This window comes from Colossoma macropomum, unplaced genomic scaffold (genome assembly GCF_904425465.1).
Source record: "Colossoma macropomum unplaced genomic scaffold, Colossoma_macropomum, whole genome shotgun sequence".
NCBI lineage: Eukaryota > Metazoa > Chordata > Actinopteri > Characiformes > Serrasalmidae > Colossoma > Colossoma macropomum.
In genome coordinates this window covers 3,372,565-3,396,730 of record NW_023494808.1, presented here as the reverse complement: position 1 = coordinate 3,396,730, position 24,166 = coordinate 3,372,565, and the positions used below count along the sequence as shown (strand labels likewise).

The 24,166-nt window shown below is 38.4% G+C and overlaps 1 protein-coding gene and 1 pseudogene across 1 annotated transcript; one reads left to right on the top strand and one right to left on the bottom strand.

Annotated features, from left to right (window-relative positions):
- The first annotated feature begins 3,773 nt into the window (after nt 1-3,773).
- LOC118797723 lies at nt 3,774-8,765 on the top strand (annotated as a pseudogene).
- Nucleotides 8,766-12,649: 3,884 nt separating this feature from the next.
- Nucleotides 12,650-23,601, bottom strand: LOC118797722 (carcinoembryonic antigen-related cell adhesion molecule 5-like). Its single transcript, XM_036556988.1, has 6 exons — nt 23,126-23,601; nt 19,449-19,697; nt 18,935-19,192; nt 17,650-17,672; nt 17,240-17,433; nt 12,650-12,704 (listed from the first exon to the last, which is right to left on the bottom strand). Exons 1-6 carry the CDS (start codon nt 23,517-23,519, stop codon nt 12,650-12,652), a joined length of 1,173 nt encoding a protein of 390 aa, XP_036412881.1. The 5' UTR covers nt 23,520-23,601.
- Nucleotides 23,602-24,166: the final 565 nt, after the last annotated feature.

The following is a 24,166-nucleotide window of genomic DNA, read 5'->3' as shown; positions in this document are numbered from 1 at the left end:
GAAAGCCCAGTAGTATCTTCACTCCATACAGAGGATGAAAAGAACAAAACTCCCCCTTCCATTCTCACTCCCTTCCACAGGGGGACAGTGGAGACTATTATGACCAGCTGTTTCGTGTCTGGTGTGGGAACTGCCCTGTCTGGGTACGCAAAAGGCCCTACTGTAGATTCTGAGGACAGCTGACAAGATCATCAGGGTATCTTTACCCACCATTGACACTTCCTACCACAAATGCTGCACCCACAAGGCCGTCAGCACTGTGGACGACCCCTCACACCCATCTCATGGACTCTTCACCCTCCTGCTGTTTGCCAGAAGATACCAGAGCATCCATTTCACCAACAAGCTGAAATAGCTTCTTTTGTGAGGGAGTCAAACTAATGAACGCACTGCTGTAGACTGATCACTCACCCCATCCCTGCACACCTGCACTTTAAATTCTTTAAGTCTTAATTTCAAACTGTTCAAACTGCTGTTCAAACTACTTTATCATGACCGTGTTGTGAAGCATAGCTACAATCACATCCTGAAGTTTGCTGAAGATACTACAGCGGTGGTGGAACAATGATGAGTGAGCATACAGAGAGGAGGTGGAGCAGTTTACACACTGATGCAGAGACAACAATCTTTTAATGTTGATAAGATGAAATAAATGATTATTGTGTTCACATCACTGATGACCTCACTTGGACCCTTAACAACACCTGACTAGCTGAAAAAGCTCAGGAGCATCTTCACTTCCTGCAGAGGATGAAAAGAGCAAACATTACTTTTCTATTCTCACTATCTTCTATAGGGGGACAGTAGAGAGCATCATGACCAGCTGTTTCACTCTCTGGTATGGTACCTGCATCTCGGACCATAGAATCCCAATGCAGATTGTGACAGCTGAGAAGATCATCATCCCCCCCACCCCCCACCCCTCTCATGAACTCTTCACCCTCCTGCTGTTTGGCAGAAGGTACCAGAGCATCAGCTCCACCAACAGACTCTGCAACAGCTTCTTCCCCTGAGGCAGTCACACTACTGAACACACTGTTGTAGACTGATCACACACCCCTTAATCATCACTGCACACCTGCACTTTAACTTCTTTAAGTCTTAATCTTTCAGTGCTGCCAGCATTGTGGATGACTCTGTGTTATGTGCTGCTTTTTTTTTTTTGATGCACCATGTAGCGTAAAGAATAACTTATCGATTTACAACATAAAACTGATTCATATGTATATTTTAAAAGTGAATTGTTGTCTGCATGTTCCTGTGGCCTGTTTGTAGTATCAAGCTTGGCTACTGCTGCTGGGGTTCTCATAGCATGGCTGAGGTTACTGACTGAGGCTGCACATTCATATGTGTTAGCGACTTTAGCCATGCCTGGGTGTTGATGATGTCATTTTCTCTAAAAGTATGAGATGAACTCCAGCAGCAGTAGCACATATCTCTCTGGATGCTATTTTTAGAACTGAACTCATGATAATAAAAGTCTGATATGCTGATTAACTTAAAGAATGATCTTTGCCTATGATTACTGACTTTAAAAGAGGACATTATCCTCAGTGACTTGTTAGTACTATACAGAGATCAGTACTGATAAACCCTCCATTGATAAGTACTGCTTCATGCAGTAACAGGAGAAGAGATGGAAATGGATAAATTATGCTGGATCATGCTCTCCACAGAAGATATGACAAACAGCTCTAACATTAGACATGAAAAATAAAAAGTCATAGTTTTACTAGTACAGAACTTTTCAGGAGTTTTAAAATGAAGCTCATCTTTTGCTGCAGCTAAGAAGGTCACATGCTTCCTGCAGGACGAAGTAGCATGTTAATGAGCCTGGGCGTTTTTATTGAGCACGAGAACTTACAGTGAAATATTGACCACATGTAAATTAAAGTATGTCAGTGCTGCCTGTGTTCTCACCATTTGTCATGAAGACGCTGGTGATGAGCCTCGTTAAAGGACAGTAAGATCATTTCTTTATATTAAAGTTTTCATTCACTATTATAATGATATACATAGCTTTAGAATGTTTAGAAATGCTTATTCAGGACTAGTAGATTCAAAGACATTTCGGTCAGGAAAGTATTTCTTGGTTGCAAAAAAATTTCGAGCCAAAAAATGTTTTTGAAAAATTTTCATAATAATAATAATAAAATAAAAAATAGGTGTGATATTCTAGGTTGACAGTTAATTCCACTGGCAAATACTTAATTTTTAGTACGTGGATAATATCATTGAACGTACATAGGAAAACTGCTACTCAGTGTCCAGTGCTACTGGCCGCTCCTCAGGGAGTCCAAAATGAATGGGTTCCGATTGTGCATTTGTGCAAAATCATAGTCTGTGATGCTAAATCAATTTTAACAGATTTCTAAACATCATATAATATTTCAGTGCAACTGTTACATTTTTAGATGCTTTTGAACTTGAGTTATAGGACTTTCTAAGAGTCTTCTGTGTGTTCTTGATCTGCTTGCCAACCAATCACCACTTAGTAGAAGTAATGCCAACCAATCAGCACTCAGTATGAGTAGCTGTATCTGTCTATTCACCCCACTTCAATGAGGACTTGCTTACAGGCACCCTCTAGTATCTTGTCATGATTTTGATATAATGAGAGTAATAGGAAGTGGCCAGGCTCTCCTTATGCTGACTCTGATAATGTAAATCTATCCTGATATATTTTGTTTTTAGAGTTTTTTAAATGACATGTTACATTGTGATTAATATTGCTTCTGTTTTTATTTCTGAAGAATTAACATCACAGTAGAATGTTTTGGTGGGAGTGAACTTTATTTATTAACTCTGCTGTCTCTTCAAGACTGACCTTTCAGTGTCTTCATCTTGAGCTTGTTGGCCCCTTTTAAGTAAATAGGCAGGGCTGCACACAGTTTGAATGCTAAGTCACTGTTAGTCAGTGAAATGTTACATTCAGGCGTATTGTGGATGCATATTGCAGTTACATCATGGTACTTTTGAGCGAGCTGTGCAAAGCATCAAGTAATCCAGCTTGAAAAATGACCCAAAATCCACTTCTTTTCCTGATATATTATCTCTGTCTTTAGAAGGGTCTTGAGGGTCTTAACATGATCAGTGGTGTGTTTTGGTGTATTTGTTGGGTTTCAGACAGCAGGAAGGGGAAGGGGGTTTGTCAGTAGTGGGTTATTTCAGAATTAGAATTAGAATTAATTAGAATTGCTCCACAGCCTGTAGGACTTACAAAAATTAATTGATCTTAACTAGCTTTACCTAATTAACTAATGATTTTACAAGAAATAGTATGTGTTACTAGATTTATACAAGTAAGCGTAACAGATAAATAAACCCCAAAATATAAGTAAAATTGTTACATTTTAAAGAGTACATACATGGTTTTTGCCTGGTTACAATACAGTACATGTTTGACATAAAAATACATAAAAATAATGAAACTTAATGAAATTAAATTTGTACATTTCAAATAGCAGACATTAATGTGATGACATCACCCAGAATGGCTCTTCCTCTGATCTTTCTGCTCATAATTATGGGTGAGTCATCAGATCTAAATGTGACATCATCATTACAACAGTATACTTATGTATATGATTAAGTAAGTATAAAATGATTGAAGTTGAATTTGTTTATGGTTAAAAATACAAAATTATATTGAAAATTAGTGCTTCTCTCCAGCTCTCTACCTCAACTCGCAACACTTTCAGAGCTGTTCTCACCTTGTGGGTTTCTCTCAGAATCAGCTCAGTGTTGTAGAGGAGCTGCTGGAGTTGGAGAGGAGAGAAGTGAAGCTGTAAGCTACAGTAACTCTGACTGTCTTATGGGCTCCAGACTCTGTAATCAGCTCTTTCATGCATCATATGTTTCAGGAGCTTTTGGAACAGAGTGGAGTGTGAAGTACAACCAACAGGAAATATGTGCTTTAAAAGGATCCACAGTGTTTATGAATGGAACTTATACTCACCCAGAACATCTTACAGTGACAGAGACTTTTTGGGGCATAATCTAGTTCCAGGGGTGAACTTCTCCCTCAAACCGAGTGATGTAATGAAGAAGGATGAACATCAGTTCTGCTTCAGAATCAAAACAAATGTAGAAAAAGAAAGATGGTTGGGTTATCCTGGAGTTGAACTCAGAGTTACAGGTGAGTTAAGTTTTTCACTGATCACACACAGCTTTAGCTTCAGAGGAATGTTCCTTACTGATGAAGACTCTGCCTCCTGTTGCTTTTTTAAATCAGTCATTACATAAAAGCCTTTTTAATTACACACACAGGTCATTTTCATTTTCAGTCCTGGTTGAGTCCTGCATTGTTTTCTCTGCTTTAAAGCACTTTTTTTTATTTACAGACTAATTTTCTTTTGGGACCTTTTCATACGTTGAAGTTGATTTGAATTTTTTTTCTTTGGTTGTTATTATTATAGGATTTATTCATCTGAAACCAATATTAGTTTTGTAACTATTAAGCAATAATATGAAGATTAATGTGTATGTTATCTAGTGAAAAAGTGATGAATTCAAAATTGGCCCCACCTCAAGATGAAATGTTGGAATCAAAATGCTGCAGAAGTGAAATAGACAATGAAAACTAATTGCAACCATTTCACGTTTTAATCCCTTTATTTCACTTTTTAATCCCTTTATTTCTCAGTGTACAGTAAAAGTAAGAAAGGACTTGAAAATCTAAGCTTTTGTAAAAGGATCACTAACTATATACAGCTTTTCTTTACTGATTGGATGTTTCTCTAATTGTGTCAGACCTCTATGTGGAAACACGTGCAAAAGCACTGAAGCTGAAAGAAAAAAGAAAAAAAAAATGCTGAGAGCACAAATGTGTCTGACTACCTGCAGCTTTTCATTCCTTACCTAATGTTTATCTTACTGTCTTAGAGCTCCGTGTGGAAACTCCTGAAGAAGTGACAGAGGGAGAAACAGCAGATCTGACATGTAAAACCACCTGCAGTCTGACTGACCCAACATTCATCTGGTACAAAAATGGACGTCCTTTACCCACAAAGACCATCAAGAACAACCAGCTCCACCTGCAGACAGTCAGCAGTGAGGATGCAGGCAGTTATAGCTGTGCTGTAAGAGGATATCAACGTCCCCAATCTACTGCTCACAACCTCAGAGTCAGATGTGAGAGTAATTCATATTCTTCACCTGATACCACAGATGTTCATGTTTGATCCAAGTTGCTTCATGTGAGTCTCGAGTCTTTAGCAGGAAATTTCAGTCTTGTTATTAGCTGCACTTTTCAGGATTGATACAGCTTTAAATATCGAGTTTTTCATTACAGAAAAATCTTTAGTCTGAGGAGCAGAACTGAAGCTCTACACGCAATAAAAACAGCACTTAAAACAACAATGGTAAAACAGCTTAAAATGGTTGAAGTTTTTTGTATTTGGTAAGTCTGCTTGCTTGCTTGCTTAATAACTAATTCATCTGAAAAAAGGCATAAATTCCAAAGGATTGTGATCTGTAACTTACTGAACGTTTGCTAGAAAAGCAAATGAAAATGAAAGGCAAATCTGAAACTGTGCTGAACCTGATGCAGCTGTGAGCTGCAAACTAATTAATGCGTGTTTGTTTTTTTTTCTGATTTCTGTCTCTGGTCTGTAGTTGCAAGCACTTAAGATCACTTATTAACAAACAAACAAATAAAAAATAAAAAAAGTGAAAACAAGAAAAAAATAAAGTTTCTGACATCATGGCAGTGACTACTGCTGCCAAGGTACTAACATAAATTCACTACAGTACCCAAAATCCATTGCCTTCAAACCTCAACTCTGGGAGTGACCATAATAAAACTAAAAGGCAAAATCATGCAAAATAAGGTTGGAACCAAAAAGCTTTATTTGTTTGTTGCATCAAGATTCAGAGTCCGAAATGGAAGTCACTTCAGTTTGCACCCGGTTTAAGTCGTGAGTCAGTTAAGCATGTGTCTGATCGAGAGTCAATTTTGTGCTTGTTTAAGTGAAGTCAAGAGTCGGCTAAGTGCAGTCGAGTCGAGTCATGAGTGAGTCAAGTTCCATTTCTTCTTCAGGGTGTAAAGAGGAAACAGGATAATGAATGTCTAGGTAACATACAGTGACTGTAATTTAAAAAAAAAAAAGATCCTCCAAAGAATGTCTCAGTGTCCATCAGTCCCTCTGGACACATAATGGTGGGCTTTTCAGTGACTCTGACCTGCAGCAGTGATGCAAACCCACCTGTGAAGATCTACACCTGGTTTAAAGAAGGTGGAACCTCACTTGTAGGATCTGGACACAGTTACAGTCCTCTACAGAGTGGATCTTACTACTGCGAGGCTCAGAATAAACATGGAGAACAGAGATCAGATCTAGTGTCAGTCGATTTAACAGGTGAGTCACACAACTCTATGAGTTTGTATTTGAATATGTTCCAGTTTCTGTATCACACGATTAATAATTAATTATTTAAGTCATTCATTGTGCTTCACAAATGATGATACTTTATGCAGTTTCTGGTTATATATGTGTTTGTTAGAGTATTGTTGTTCTCAACAGGACACTCAGTGATTCTGTATTCAGTTGCTGGAGTCGGACTTTGTGGGGTTGTAGTTTTTCTCACTGTTTTTTTTCTGGATGAGGTGAGAAAATTATGCTGAGAACATTAAGTTAAATACAGTTGATATTGTTATCACTAATTAAAATTATTTTGTTGAAAAAAAAGCATATAATAGCCTTGATTATTTTATGGACTCTCTGAAGCAATTTATTTTTTTTTGGTAAAAATCTGGTGCTCACCTGCGAATACCTGGAAAGGTATTTGATACATAAAAGGAATGCTCCACATACTTTAAGCGTCTCCATATTATTTTAATAGATTACTTTTTATTTCTTTCTCTTTTTTTGTGAGCAGGAGGAAGAGGCAGAGCAGAAATATGGATGAACCAGACTATGCAGTGAGTTCTTACAGTATTCTAAATATCAGTTTGACCTTCCTGGTTCCCTTGGCTAAACAGTGGCCCATTCCTGACCAGTTCTCTAACTCTCTGTTCTGCAGAACACAGGCCTCAGGGTTAAGCCTCCTGATGACAACTCTTGCAGCGTTAATGTCTATGAGAATATGCCAGTGAGTCAATAATATTTTTAAAAACCTAATACATTGTTATTACACTACACACCAACTATATTATAGAGGATGAAGAAAATGAAGATTTCACTCTTTTAAAATTAACTAAATTTTGTTTTGTTTTTGGTTTATCTACTCTCCATTCTTTTACTGGCCACCATAAATATAGATATGTTTAATATATTCTACACATTAGTATACCTAATATACAGTATTATAACTATTAAGACAATACTAGCTATAATTATGTGAGAGGGAGTGCTGTACTGTGAGATATTGGTTATATGATGAATCTTTGAGCATTTTATTGAGGTTATACTAGTTTCATGTTTGATTTTTATTAATAGTTTTTTATTAATAGATTTTTAAAAGTTTATCACGAAACATTAATTTACACTGCATGAATAAAATAGCCCTGATCTAGTGCTGCTGAGCATAAAGACTACTGGAAGCATATTCATCAGACAAAATGTAAACAAACTATAAACCTGTCAGCAAACAGCTTCAGAGAACCAGCTACATATTTTACATGTGTAACAGATTTTAAAGCAGTATGAGAAACTCAAACATGGCACCACTGACTAAACCTTCCAGCAGGCTAACAATGTCCTTATAAACATTAGAGGAAAGATCATACAACTCACTGTTCTCCACCTCATGGATCAGTTTATCCTCATCAGTTCTTTGGCAAGATTTTCAAAGACAACAGACTTTCCTGCAGTATTTCAGATGGAAATAATGATTTGTATCTGACCTGTTCTCTAAATCTCTGTTCTGCAGAAAGCAGGTCTCAGAGCCCCGCCTCCTGATGATGACGACTCATCCAGTGCTCAAGACTATGAGAATATGACACTGAGTTCGAAATGTTTAGCTGTAATTACAAAACACTCCAACTACATTTTAGAGAATGCAGAAAGCAAGTATTGACACAGATCTCACTCCTTTAAGATGAAGTGAATTATTTATCTACTCTTCATTCTTTCACTGGTCAACAGACATGATAAGGATTATTCGTCCACCTTGAGTGTTTTGTTGGGATTTAATTCTTTATTGGGGTTTCATTCTTGATATTTATGAATAGACTATGACACAAAAATGGATTACTAAGAAAGTTTATTTTTATTCTGTGAAGAAACAAAACTGAGATCTAGCACTGCTGCACATAAACACTACTGAATGAAGTATCATAACACAAAATGTTCAGGATGTTTACACTGGAAGCATATTCATCAGACAAAACATAAACTATGAACTTATCAGCCAACAGCTTAAATAAACAAGTTTTATATATGTGATTTACACATTTTAAATCAATATCAGAAATTCACAATACATTAAATCATGTGACCAAAAACTTACAGCAGGCTAACAATGTCCTTATAAACATTAGAGTCATACAGCTCACTGTTCTCCACCTCATGGATTAGTTTCTCCTCATACGTTTTGGCCCAGTTTATCTGTGTTTTGATTAAAGGTAGCAGGCTTTACTGCAGTGTTTGAGGTGGAACATCAGTGCAGTCCAAGTCCTGGTGTCCTGAGCTGAAATATGACCCATATTGACCTGTTCTCTAACTCTCCGTTCTCAGGATACAGGCCTCAATGCTCCACCTCCTGATGATGACTCATCCAATACTGATGACTATGAGAATATAACAGTGAGTCCCAAACATTAATGTCTTATTACACTGTAATTACACCACAATCCATCTGTATTCTTAGAGAAAAGGAGAAACAAGTGATGACACATATTATAGTACTTTAAGATGAAGTGGATGATTTATCTATTCACCATTCTTTACTGGTCACTGGTAAGGATGAAAATAGCAATATTTTTAACACTAGTTCTACATTAGTGTAACTGTACAGTCTTGCTTTGCTATAATTATGTTAAAGTGAGTGCTGTACTGTGAGAAACACTGAAGGCAGTGTAGATCAGCCCCTCAGTGTGAATATGTCACAGTATAGCATAGCCTCAAGTGCATTATTGTAATTGTACCACATATCACAGATTTAATTTTTGATTTTTAATATCTTGGAAACTTGGAAACTTCTTGCAGGCCAGCAATGCCGTTATAAACATTAGAGGAAGAGCCATACAGCTCACTGTTCTCCACCTCATGGATTAGTTTCTCCTCATCTGTGTTTGGCCAGTTTAATCCTGTTTTGACAAATCATGGCTATCTAAACAGTATATAAGGTGAACACCAGCACAATGCCTTACAATGTGACATGTCAAAAACAGAAATGGGGTGTCAGTGACAATGTGTAGTAAAGAGTAAAAGTGCTTCTATTTGCATTATACAAGGTTTTTCATTATAAATTACATTATAGTGTGGGGGGTAAATCACTCTTATTTCTGGGGGGAATACATATCTCTTTAAACCTCAAGCACAGCCAGAATCAGGACCTGAACCTGGATGATGGTGGCCACAGTACCTTCCCAAACTGCTTTCACACAACCTGAACATTAACATCACATACTTGAAAAGGCAACTGAAAACCTTTACTCAGTGTTTTAGGAACTAAATACGACCTGGTTAAGCTTGTGCAAAGCATCATGGGAACAAAGGCATGCTATAGCACTACAATATTGCTGGCAAAAAATATGCATAAAAAAGATTTTTTTATTTATTTTTTTTTTTTAATATGTGGTCCAGTTTGTCCACCTTTTGCTTTAAAGACAGTGAGCACTCGAGCTGGTAAAGAACTCCACAAGTCTGTGTAAAAGCCTCTGATGAGCAGATCAATCTACCTAAGAGTGGTCCAAACATGAGCTTTAATGAAAAGATAAGAAATAAAAACTCTTCTTATATAAAGGCAGTAATGTGGTCAATGTCACAAAACTTGCTTACATTTGAATAGTGACCTAAAAAAAAGTGCAGAATATTTCTTATTTTTAACTTGTCTTCACTCTTCTTTGTTTTATTTTTTTCAAATGTCTAAATCTTCTTGTTTATTTTCAGGCTTAAAATGAAGATCATCCCAGATTGTCCATGGGGTCTCAGACTTTTCTCAACAAGATTCTCTTCTTTTCAGATGGAACTTACATCATATGCTTTCCTCGGTAATATCACTCATTAAAATGTCATCAAACTGTATCTGTTCCTTTTACACATTCTACATTTTAAGCTTGTGCTCTCTTATTTCACTGTTTTATTCACAGTTCCTCTAGTTTTGTCCGTATATCGTGATTTTTACTTTGTGACATTTTGTCTTATTTTATCATTTTACAGTTGTAATTTTGGGTCATAAATGAATAAAAGTTATATATTCAATGTTTTTATTAAATGTATATTTTCTTATTATTGTTATTTTATTATTATTTCCATGACTACATGTGACTGTATGTGTCGATTTGCACAATAAATATCCAGTTTCTCAGAGGAGAGCGCCCTCCTCCTGTCAATTCACAAACTGCAGACAGAGACACCAGTGATGAGGTCAAACCTCACAGACTCTTAAAGTGGCAGTAAAGACACTTATTATACCTCTGAATAGAAAATATTAAAGAAATATCTGGTAACATTTGAAAAATGTAAATAAATTTACATTTTGCAAATGAAAACAGAGCAATGATGTGAAAATCATTTAAACTTTTAAATTTAAACATTTAAATATTTTTAATCAAAATAGCACAAAGAAAGCATATCAAATGTTGAAACTGAGAAATTGTTTTGTTTTATAATATACATACCCATGTTGAATTTGATGCCAGCAGCACATTTCAAAAAAGCTGTGATGGGGACGTGTTTAATGCAGTGCTGCCAGAGGGCCTGAAGTTCATGACCAGCCAGTATTGGTTTTCGGTCTTGTCCTTTACAAACAGAGATTTCTCTGGATTCTCTAAGTCTTGTGTTCTGTACATGATCTTTGCTCTTTTATATTGATAAACATTATTCTTGAATTGTTGCATTATTTATGTGTGCAGTCTTTCACAGAGTGGTGAACTCCTCCCCATTTTTACTTCTGAAAGCCTCTCTGAGATGCTCTTTTATATCCAATCATGTTACTGACCTGTTGCCAATTATCCACTAGGTGTTTTTCAGCATTACAGAAACATTATCAGGCCTTTGTCACCCCGTCTTTACTTTTTATTTACTATTTTATATACATTTTAACTTATTATTTTTCATAATATGTTTAAATGGTCAGGTGCAGTATGAAGTTCAAACACAGTTACAGGCTGTAATTACAGTGAAACTAAATGTGTTTGCAGCTGTCAAATCCAAACTTACTTCTCTCTATCTTGTTTCTCAGTTACTGTATCTCATATCAGGTGAAAATACCAGTTCATCAGAATAACCTGGCTTTCTGCACTGAAATGATGACTAAATTACTGCATTATATTCACTCATAATTGTTCTATTAGAGTAACGCATATTCCCGCAAGACAGTGCGCGAGCAACAAGATGGCGGCCTACAGATACAGCTCATAGTTTGCAAATACGCCTTACCAAAATCCAGAGCTTCAAACAAAAGCTGCGATACACATAGAGGTCAGTGACATCTTACAGTCCATTGACAATAAACTGTGCGATGCGAGAATCTCACTTGTTGAAGTACTCCACAAAGAATTCCAAGTGCTTTGTGTCACGACTGGCTCAACATCATGACAAATCAAAGGGAAGCACACAGTGAATATGAAACAATGATTTTAATGGGAAATAAACTTAAGGGTCTGGTGCAAAAATCTCAAGGACAAAACTGTAGGCCAAAATAAACAGAAGCATAATAACCAAAATAACAAAAGAAAACTGGCCCAAAAAACCAAAATGCCCAGGACACAAACAACGAAACAAAAGAGGAGCTCCCCCACAAGCACCCCACACAGGTGTAAGTAGTGTTCTTGATGAGGCCTTCAGCCCCACCCACTACAACTCCACCTGTAATGGCACAGGCCTGTCACATTTGTGATAGCCTGGAGTTCAGCCAGCAACAAATCACTGAGCTATCTAAAGAAAACAAAATCCTACAGCATTCCGTTAACAACCTCACGTCCCACCTGTCAACCGTAATAAAAGAAAACAGACAAATGAAGGAGACAATACTAGAGCTACAGGCTCATAGTATGAGAGACAATGTCGTCCTTTCTGGCATTCCTGAAAATCCATCCAAAGACCCCGAGAAAACCTTATAGGAATTCTTAACCACCAAACTAAAACTCCCACCCGATACAGCTAAGAACATAACATTTTACCGCATCCACCACCTCGGAGGGAAAACGCCCAAAACAAACGTCCAAGACCCATTGTCGCCAAAGTGGAGCACTATAAACATAAACAACTAATGATGAGCAAAGGAAAGGTGCTCAAAGGAACAAACTATGGGATTAATGACCAATTCCCTCGCGAAATATGCAAAACTCTTCATTGTAAGAAAGCAAATGATAAAAAAAAGGTAAAAGAGCAGTTATATCTGTGGATAAGCTGTATATTAAAGGGAATTTATTTAGAGATAAGGACACGACACCCTGGCTATATTAAAGAAAGTGTGCTAAGGATGAATGTTCTGTATGGGGAACTAAAGACATTCCTGTTCAGTCTGGATCTGCTGAAGATCAGAGATTCTCTCTGGATGACGAAACAGCAGCCAGAGTCTCCACCATCACTGATCTGAGAACAGAGGATGCAGGAACATACTGGTGTGGGATAAAAAGGACTAAAGCGCTTACTGATCTTTACACAGAGATTCTATTACTGGTTAAAACTGGTGAGTGACAGTCAGTTCAGACTGATATCAGTGGTTAATAAACAGAGAAACAAATACAATACATTTTCCTGTGTAGTCAGTGAGATATTGATGCTATGAGGTGAATTAAATTTATGCTATCCCTATATATTTTCTTTAGATGCCCCAGCAGAGATTTTATCTTTTCAAATTAATAGTGGATTATACCATTTTTCTAAATTTCTGTATAATTCAATCAAGAAGAAAGTCAGAGTGGTTTGGTGTGAAATTGTTTATTATACAGAAACTTACAGACTGATTCCTTCAGAGTGGTGATGAGAGAAACCAGTGATTGGAATGTGTACAAATACAGATATTTTATTAACTATACAAAAACATTTTTGTCTCCTTTGGTGTCCTGATAATGACATTTCTGTAAGGTGGCTTTCACAGGCATTAAACTCTACAGGCGTCTGGTTCCTAAAATCAGTCTGACTTAGTTTGATCTTAATGATGAGAGTCTGATTAATGTATGAAATAACTGAACTTGAGTGTCAGAAGAAGAGTGTCTCTGTTTTCTGTTCCACAGGAAGTTCTGGTGACAGTGTTCTCTTCCACTCCACTCCATCAGTCTACATCAGTACATATGTGAATTCCAGGCTCACTCAACTGCCTCCTTCTCCTGATACAAGTAGGTTACAAACTTGCCAACATAAGAATTTTTACTAGCAGCGTTTTAATGAATGTTCATAGTTTATGAACAAATAAAATTAGTCAAACGGTTCTTTAATCAGAGGAATACTGAGAATATTTAACTCAGCCAGGCTGTCCATGTGGGGCCGATGTAGGTTTTAACTGGGCTGTGTGTGTTTTACCTGAGCCTGAGCTTGTAGAGGGTTATGAACATGAGCTAACAGTTAGACTACAGTCATGGACCTCATTGGGGTCACAGTGGTTGGCCCAGTTAAGCTTCCCATCCTTATCCATGTGTAGGTCTCACATGGGCCCTATTTGCAATAATTGATTGATTCATTGTTGTTTCTGGTAGTTGATAATGTCCTGTATGTAGTTTCATAACATTATGAATTTAACACAACTATGGCAGAACTTAAACCTGATTATAACATTTAGTCTACTGCTGTGTCTGCTATTCCAGCCTGCTTTATTAGATTTAATAGAACATTCTAGGCACCTCCCACTTTAAAAAGCTTAAAGCGAGCCTTCAGCTGCTAAAGAGTATAAAGTTAGTGCTCCTTAAGATAATTTAACACAGCCAGCTAACCAACTGGCTAGGTTAACTGCAGCTAATTGTCTAACATTGTTTTTCTTAGCTGTAAGTAATGATATGTTTTAGTAATTTATATTTTGTTGATGCAAGGAGCTTAATTAAATTACATTTAATTAAAATCAGGTTCATTTGGAGTTTTAATACAAATATGTAAAGAATATGCTTTGCAATATGCAATTTGTCAGATAGCCAATAGGCTAACAAGCTCCCCAGATTATTTTCAGATTTAAGCTTTGAGTTATTTGCTTAATGATTAACTGACAATTGCAACATACCAAGTCTAAAAAAAAGTTATTTGGATGCACTTTATCAGCTTTGAAAGCTCATTTTAAAGCTAGGATTGTCCAAAGTAGGTTTAAACTCAGTGTGGATAAGAGACTGTAAACCACTGTCAGCTTGGTGCTAACATAAAACTGTTTCCCATTGTTGGAAAATAGCATTTTTGCAGCAAAGGCTGCTTATAAAGTGTTATCTGTATTAAGCATGGCATATTATTTGTATGTGCCACAATTAAATATTTATAAGACAAAAAAGTAAAAGCTTAATTAAAATACTGTCTCTGAGACATTTAATCAACAAAGTCTAAAAATGTTGGTACTTGCAGATAACCTGCTTAATGTGGCAACTTATCACAATAATCACTCTTTAAAGTTGACATTTGTTCTGTTTTTTTTTCCTCTTTTATAAGATGTGAAACAGAAGACTCATAGGTTACTATACTGTTATTAAGATGGAAGTATCACAAAATTACTTCTGTATTTTTAGTGAAGTGCGCTAATGAAAATATGCTGACTTGATGTTCTGTGTTTGATTATGTTGTGATTGAAAAGTGATGCCTGTTGACAAATACACATCGTGGAAGGGTTGGTGCCATTTAAAGATCAATGTAATTCATGTGATCACATATCTGGGGCTCAGGTTTACAGCCCATCTTGCCCATAAGAGCTCCACTCTTGGCTCCATTAGTGGCCCATATGGATTAATATGAACAAGGTTTCATATTAATTAATCATTGTTGGGCCCAACTTGGTTGCCCAAAGGCGTCCTAACTGTCAGCCTACTGTTAAACCCTGAGGGAGACCCACGTGGACATATTGGCTGGGAATGCTTTAGCAGGGTCAATTAAATATCTATAATCTTTGAGGCTTCAACTCTGTTTAATCTCTGATTCCAGGTTTCATGATTCTGTATATCTGTGTTTCACTGCTGGTCTCAGGAATCATTCTTGGTGTTTTGGTCTTATTCTGTAAATGCAGGAAGCCTCAAGGTACATTAGACAGTTTCTCATCTGCCACATTTGAGTACAATATTCACTATTTTACATGCTCTGCTATTATGCTCTCTTTGTCATGAAACATGTAGGCAGTCAATGTTATTTCAGTATTGATGATGATATTGATTTCCATGATATACTCAGAAAATAATATTGTGATGTATTTTAGCCCTTCCCTACATAAAAAATAAGCAAACAACAACAGCGACAATGTCAGCAACAAAACTATCATTTATTCATTTTTTCATTCAGATGTTCAAAGCTCAATTACAACTCAGAGAGATGCAGGAAGAGACATGGTAATTCAACAGTGAATGTTTGAAATATATTATATAGCCTATGTGATCATTATGCTGGTAATGATATTTGGTTATTTTTATAGGATGTAATTGATTATGAAAACGATGCACCTGGAAATCAACAATCCATGACAACAAACCCAGTCTACCAGAGCCTAAACTCCAACACCAAACAATCAGATTCAGTCTACCAGAGCCTAAACTGCTGATATCGATCAATCCTGATACTCCATCTCTACTAAAGTCAGAACACAGATTCATACTTTTTGCAGCCTTTCAGTCATATTCCACATTATTCCCTCTAGAGGTGGATGTTTGTAATTACAACAAAATAGAGATCAAAATAGAGATGTCCACTCTCTCTAATACTAATACAGCAGTCACCACCTTCACCCAGAGCACTGCAGAACCTGCAGAGTTTAGTTCCATTGTACAACATCTGATACAGTCTTCTGTAGAGGATCAATGACCTTTAGCATTATTTTTACATCCTCTGACATTTTCAATTTGATTATTTTTACTCAAATAATCACATGAAGCACATTTGCATGTCTCAGTGCTCTGTTGGAATCATTTTGGTGTGCACTCAATCTGATAATGCTTACAAAATGGAAATCAATTAACTGCTACATTTGCTTATACTGCTACATTTGTTCATATCTCAAAACTGTCAAATTAAGATTTAATACTTCTGCAGAAAATTAAGTTCCCAATAAGTGACAGTGACAAAAAAGGTTACTATACAAACACCCACACACTGCATACTGCATAATTTTAAACACACAACTGAAGTTTCAAAAAATGGTAAAACAGAGATGATTGGAGATAAATGGAGATTTGGGTTTCAAATGCATCTAATCCAACTAATGATTTGATATTTATTAAAAGTGAAAAAAAAATGAAATATTAAAGTGTAAAGCTTTTATCCTCTTCACTACTGACAGTTCAGTTTCATGCACAGTAACAACAAAGAACAGCTCAACACTTCAAGAGTTTCACTATTTTCTTACTGTGCTGTAAATCACAGAGATCTTCCACATTCTGAGTTGGTGACCTACAAAACAAAGAAGTTGAAACTTTAACCTTTAATGTCTAAAAAAACAGAAGTTTAAGAAAATTAGTTTATCAGAACAAACCATAACTTCACACTTTTCCATCTTTAATAAACATGTTCACCACTACACTACATTTATTTAACAACACCGTGTTTATCCAGCAGATGATGCTGAGCTGAGAACTGAATTATTCAAACAGTCCATTTAGATTTACAGTGAATTAGTAGAATTATTATGCCTTTATCTTTAACTTTATCAGCTATGTCTTCTCAAGGAAATAGCTGTAAAGAAACATATCAAGCTAATAACTGGATAACCAACTGTCTGCTAGTTGCTAAGCAGTAACTAAAGTTAAGCACTTCTAATATAAGATTTTATTAACCAACAGAGGGAAAGTTTGGGAAATGGAATGCACACTGCAGACTACTCCTAGATTGGTGCTAAAACAACACTGGAAATCCCATAAAGGTGCTTACAGGAAATATTTTATTTCTAAGCCTTAATTTTCTCTTTTACTAAAAAAGTTTCTCTGGGCTGCTTTATGTAAAAGCTCAGTGAAACTCACCCAGTGGCAGCAGTGTGGTGGTGGAATGTAACACTGGCATATTGGGGCTCCCCCTGTTGGTCATTGCTGGTCACATCATCATGCTGAATCCCGACTGTAGCATACAGAACATCATCAGCTCTAGAGTCAGCAGAAGCAGCAGCCTGTACAGGTCTGGATCTGCTGTGTGTAACGGTGCTGTAGAAGACATCATCCTGAGAGTGAAGCATCCATAGAGAACAGTTTAAATGTCTAATGTTCTGAAAATGTGACAGAAAAGACTCTTATCTTACAAACACTTTCTTGAAGTGTTTCAAAGGTCACCTAGTAGTCGACATAATATAAGGTCATTTGGATTGTGCCATATTACCTGTACTGTACTGTACTGTACTGTACTACTATTATTTTGTGAGTTCAGACCATGCCTTTACCATGATGGTAGTATGAAGGAAGACTAATTGAGGGAGGGGGAGAATTCTGAGAATTTGAGCAGGAGTTCTGAGAAGCTCCCCCCCCCCATTGCTGTAGTGGGGCTGATGTAGGATTGAGGAACAGGGAGGAGATAGGGAGGTGGTGGGGATTGTGAACGCTTCATCACAGGAACTGAAGATGAGGACGTGAATTTATAGGGTGTTAGATCGAAAGTAGGAGGGGTTTCAGGCATGTTCCTCCCTCCAAACTTCAATTATAACAAAACTACATTTTGGGAGTTCAGACCATGCCTTTAACATGTGGTGGTAGTACGAGAGAGAAAGACTGATTGAGGGATGGGGGAGAACTCTGGGAACTTCAGGGCTGGAGTTCTGGGCAGGATCTGCCAGTATCTAGAAGGCCAGACCCCAAAAACTCCAGGATGATCTCAGAAACTGTTGAGAACTGTTGAGAAACTCAGAAACTAGGACTGAATGATCTCCACGTGATGAGAAGGACAGATGTCCAGAAATCTGTTTTTCAAGAACTGATCTGAAATGACAAACACTGTAGCAGGTTGGGTAGAAACTGGTATAACTGTATGCCAGTGGAATATGGAGGAGCTGGGTTCAGAATCAGGTTGGTCTAACATTTGAGTATCTGAGGCATAGTATGGTTAGTATGGTTCGGTAGAGATCAAAGCAGAAAAGTGTAGATACAAGGCAGAAAAAATACTATTTAGGTCTAGTTACATTAGCCATTTACATGGTGCTTGGAGTAAGTACTTTGTCTATTAAAGTTGTAAGCTGAGATGTAAAATGGAGCAAATAAATTTTACTCGGTGTGACATGGTGGCACGCTGCATAAAAGACATCCAGGTCTGAACCCCTGATGAGCAAAGGGTGACCAAGATGACAACGGCAAGGAAAGTGTAATCTAAATGTACCTGTTTTGGTTCACTACAATCAGTTCCAGTGGCTCTTTTCGTCATTCTGTGAAAACAGGATCAAATAATGAATACATTATAATTAGTTTAAGGGCAAAATTCTTTTATATGTTAATACATTGTTACAAGGCCTAACAAGTCCCTTTGTCACATGGTAGGAAGATTTGTGCTGCATTTTACTGAACTGCAGATGCAGATTAAGACAGTAATAAGGAGAAAGATTCCTCCTCCCACTGCAATCCAGACTGCAGACAAACTCTGACCTGCAGCAGAGAAGATCATTTATGTCATTTTTTTTCTGTCGTTATTTTAAAAGTCGACAGTGGAATATATTATTTCTCTTTTTATTCACCACCTACTCTTAACAGTGACCATCACAGTTCCATTCTGAGCTCCATGTTCATTCTGAGCTTCACAGTAGTACAGTCCAGTGTGGTCAGCAGTGATGTTGATGATGCTGTCATTCTGTCCAGATCCTACAGGTGAGGTTCCACCTTCTTTAAACCAGGTATAATTCACAGGTGGGTTTGCATCACTGCTGCAGGTCAGAGTCACTGAACTGCCCTCTACTATTTCACCAGAGGGACTGATGGACACTGATATGTTCTTTGGAGGATCTATAAATACAAACTATTTGATTTTCTTTAATATTAGTAGTTTTTAAGAATCAAAATATTCACAGTAGTTTTTTATTTTTTTTTTTCAACTAGTTGAGATTTAACAAGCAAGAAGATTTGCATGCCATTTTTCAGTTTCTCTAAATATTGCTGACTATGTTATCTCAAAAAAATAAATATTACTACTAATAATACTACTACTGCTAATAATAATATAAATAATAATAATATAAATAAATAAATAATAAAAACTCACATCTGACTCTGAGGTTGTGAGCAGTAGAGTGGAAATGTTGATATCCTCTTACAGCACAGCTATAACTGCCTGCATCCTCACTGCTGACTGTCTGCAGGTGGAGCTGGTTGTTCTTGATGGTCTTTGTGGTTAAAGGACGTCCATTTTTGTACCAGATGAATGTTGGGTCAGTCAGACTGCAGGTGGTTTTACATGTCAGATCTGCTGTTTCTCCCTCTGTCACTTCTCCAGGAGTTTCCATATGGAGCTCTAAGACACTAAGAGGACCATCAGATTAGGAGAGAAGAGATTTTTATTTTTCAAAGTTAGTAACAAGTGCAGATTTAAATGTCCTAAATGATGTTTGATTTGCAACAATCAGCCCTAACAAAAATATAATATAACTGAAGTGTGCACTGCATGTTTAATGATGGTCAATCAATATAACAAAAATATTCAGCAGCTCATGAGACATAAAGGGAGTTTTTGATCAGGTAGTAAAATCTATGGCAAAAGCTTAAATGTCTTTAAAGTGTTAAAATTACAGTGATTATAAAGAATAAAACATAACATGAACAAAATGTAGCCTCTTATTCAGATGGTGAAGGTGATTATTTTTAATAAAACACTGGCTGCTTGAGTGACAAAATTGCAGAATATTAGCTTCTACTGTACTAGATAAACAATAATTTGTATGGAACTGTACATATTTACTGTATCAGTAATGAGCTCATTTTCAAATGTGATCTTACATAACTTTGATGAATAAAGTCCAATGAAGAAAACATGGGGGAAAAAAAAATGTTCATAAAATATTCATGTAGACTTTGTAGCATTTTTTTACAGTTTGAATAATTTGTAAGTTATCTTTTGCATTGTGCAATATTTTGAAAGACAAAATAAAGAAAAGTTAAAAATGTTTATCTCTTCTCTTTTAAAATGACCATTTTTGAGACACCAGTTTTTGTTCCCACAGTGATAATGTTTGTGACGGATTCCTTCTTTTCTCCCTCTGAGTGTCTGTTTCTTCCCCTCTGTTGTAGCCATGTGTCTTTTGTTTTCTTGTACCATGTGTTTTTGTTGTTGCTCTGAGTCTCCTCCCTGGTCCTGCCCCCTTGTTATCTGTTCCACCTGCTTGTAGCTCCGCCCCTCATTAGTCCCAGGTGTGTCTCATTTCCCCTCTGTGTATTTATACTCCTGTGTTTGTTCAGTCTTCGTCTTGCATTGTGAATGCAATCTTGTCTCTTGTTTGCTTGTAGTTTGGTTTTGTTTTGTTTTCGTTATGGACTCTCATTTCAATAAAAACTCGCATTTGCATCCCGCCTCCATGCCTCAAACGTTACAGAATGCAAGACCACACAGGGAAGCAGCGAGTTTGCAGGACCTTATCAAGGAGAATGAGGTCAGACTTCAGGAGAGCTACCATCTGCTCTGTCGGCTTCAGCTGTTGCTCCCTAGTAAGGAGAAAGCCTCAGCCATGGACGTCACAGCAGGCCCGCCAGCCTCAGCCATGGACCTCACAGCAGGCCCGCCAGCCTCAGCCATGGATGTCACAGCAGGCCTGCCAGCCTCAGCCAGGGACGTCGCTGCAGGGCCGCCAGCCTCCGAGGACGTCGCTGCAGGGCCGCCTGCCTCCGAGGACGTCGCAGCTTCCCAGCCTGCCTCCGAGGACGTCGCAGCAGGCCCGCCTGCCTCCGAGGACAGCGCTGCGGTCCAGCCTGCCGCCGAGGACGTCGCAGCAGGCCCGCCTGCCTCTGAGGACGTCGCAGCGTCCCAGCCAGCCTCCGAGGACGTCGCAGCGTCCCAGCCAGCCTCCGAGGACGTCGCAGCGTCCCAGCCTGCCTCCGAGGACGTCGCAGCGTCCCAGCCTGCCTCCGAGGACGTCGCAGCAGGCCCGCCTGCCTCCGAGGACGTCACAGCAGGCCCGCCTGCCTCCGAGGACGTCGCTGCGGCCCAGCCTGCCTCCGAGGACGTCGCAGCAGGCCTGCCTGCCTCCGTGGACGTCGCTGTGGCCCAGCCTGCTGCCGAGGACGTTGCTTCCAAGATCCCTGACCTGCTGGTAGCCTCTACATCCCCAGACCTGCCAATGGCCTCAGCGTCACCAGTCCCAGTTCCTGCTCCCTGGGCCACTCCTGCTTCTGCACCCTGGGATGCCACAGTTTCTGCTCCTGCACCGTGGGCCACTCCTTTTCTCATTTCCTGTCCTGGTTCGGTGCTGGCCTCTCAGCATTATGCTCCGCCGCCAACCTCCCAGCGACCCCCTCCTATGCCAATCTTTCAGCGTCCAGTGACGGCCTTCCAGTGTCCTGCTTCAGTGCCGACTTTCCAGTTCCCTGCTCGGTCTGCCACCCAGTTCCTTCGCCTGCATGAACTTCATTCTGTGTTTTCCCCCAAGTCTCTAGTCCATAGTTTTGTTTTTGTCCCTATAACCATGTATATATCTGTACCCGTCTCAATCAGTGTTCCTGTTTCTGTGTTTGGTCTTATTATACCCATTCCTGTCCATATTTCTGTCCCTGTTCCAGTAACCATGTCTGTTCCTGTTTCCATGTCTATGTTAACTCCGTCTCCTGTTTTCACTCCACTTTGGTTTCCAGTCTCATCACTGTCTGGTCCTGTCCAGTTGCGTGTTCCATCTCTTGTCCAGCCCTTTGTTCCGTCTCTTTCCGCTCATGTCTCATCTGTCTCGTCCTTTATCTCATCACCGGTCCAGTCCCATGTTCAGTCTACTATCCATTCTCGTGTCTTGTCATTTCAGGAGTTTCCTGTCCATTCCCCTATCCAATTTCCTGTGTACTCCTCTGTCTGGTTTCCTGTCTGTTTCGTCATTGTCCCTTGTCCAGTCCCTTGCATGGTTTAGTGTATTACCCCGGTCTAGTGTCCTGCCCCCTGTATAGTTTCTTGTTTATGTTCATATGTTCTCCCGGTCCCTCCTCCTACCCGGCTCCCACTTTAGATAGCTTTCGTTTTTCGCGCCTCGGGAGCTGCGTGTTAGGAGGGGGGGTTCTGTCACGGATTCCTTCTTTTCTCCCTCTGAGTGTCTGTTTCTTCCCCTCTGTTGTAGCCATGTGTCTTTTGTTTTCTTGTACCATGTGCTTTTGTTGTTGCTCTGAGTCTCCTCCCTGGTCCTGCCCCCTTGTTATCTGTTCCACCTGCTTGTAGCTCCGCCCCTCATTAGTCCCAGGTGTGTCTCATTTCCCCTCTGTGTATTTATACTCCTGTGTTTGTTCAGTCTTCGTCTTGCATTGTGAATGTAATCTTGTCTCTTGTTTGCTTGTCGCGCTTGTAGTTTGGTTTTGTTTTGTTTTCGTTATGGACTCTCATTTCAATAAAAACTCGCATTTGCATCCTGCCTCCATGCCTCAAACGTTACAATGTTATTTATAACATTTGCTGAAGAATTATTTTCAAGGTTCAGAACTTATTGAACGTTCTTTAAATCAAGAACTTTTAAAAGATATTTTTCTAGGATTTGACGTGGAGAGGGTCAAAATGAAACTCATCAGATAAACTGAATCAGGAGTAAGAACAGAGAAAATGTTGTAGGAGTGAATCAGAACAGAACCTGAACATCATTAGAGCAGATCAATAAAATCAGTGATGAAAAAACATGAATATTCAGAGCAGTCATGAATCAGAAACATTACTCTGAAACCAGAGCTGTGTCTTATAGCTGGACAATGGGATGATTAACTCACCTGTAACTCTGAGCTGAACTCCAGGTTTACCCCACCATTTTCCTGTTTCTTCATTTGTTATGATTCTGAAAACATAATCATGTTCTTCCTTCTTCATCACATCACTCAGTTTGAGGGAGAAGTGTTTCTGTTCATCAGTTAAATACTCAACTCTGCCTGAATAATCTGGGTCTTTAATCAGATCAGTCAGCTTCACACCCTTAACTGGGTCTATGAACCAAAAGGCTGCTCTCACTGTAAGATGTTCTGGGTGAGTATAAGTTCCATTCATAAACACTGTGGATCCTTTTAAAGCACATATTTCCTGTTGGTTGTACTTCACACTCCACTCTGTTCCAAAAGCTCCTGAAACATATGATGCATGAAAGAGCTGATTACAGAGTCTGGAGCCCATAAGACAGTCAGAGTTACTGTAGCTTACAGCTTCACTTCTCTCCTCTCTAACTCCAGCAGCTCCTCTACAACACTGAGCTGATTCTGAGACAAACCACAACAAACACTGACTCACCAACAGTCATGAGCAGAAAGATCAGAGGAAGAGGAGGAGCCATTCTCAATGACCTCATCACAGCAGCCTTTTTATTTTGTCTTATTATACGTTTTTTTTATACTTATTGTATTTTAAAAAAAACAGTGATTAAAGTGACATTCCTGAGTATTTATGACCAGCAGGTTCTTCACAAGGGAAGGTCTATACTGAGCAACATGGATCACCTTCTTCATTCAGAGCTGTTCTCCCCCACAGTGCAGATTTAAGGCATCTTATTATGTTCCTCAAACAAAAACAGAATTTTGCGAACATTTTATTTACAATATATTTGTTTTTATGTTATTTCTTAAGAATCATGTGATCATGTATGTTCTCCAGACTTTCCCCCAAAACAATCCCACAGGAGACAATAAAGATAAACTGAACTTCTTTGAAACTGAAATGGTAGAAACATCAGTCTAAACACAAATACCTAAGTATGCACTGTATCTTTTTCATAAACTGTTAAAATATTCTGAATCAAACTTATATCTTACTGTTCAGTAAAGAAG

Bases quoted from the DNA above. Each gene is read 5' to 3' on its own strand.
- LOC118797722 (XM_036556988.1), bottom strand. From the start codon at position 23,519: ATGGGCTCCAGACTCTGTAATCAGCTCTTTCATGCATCATATGTTTCA. The intron at 19,698-23,125 runs GTGAGTTAATCA...TTAGTGTCTTAG, and splicing joins AGTTCAGCTCAGAGTTACAG to AGCTCCATATGGAAACTCCT. The intron at 17,434-17,649 runs GTAAAGGCATGG...CTTCACTCTCAG, and splicing joins TCCTTCATACTACCATCATG to GATGATGTCTTCTACAGCAC.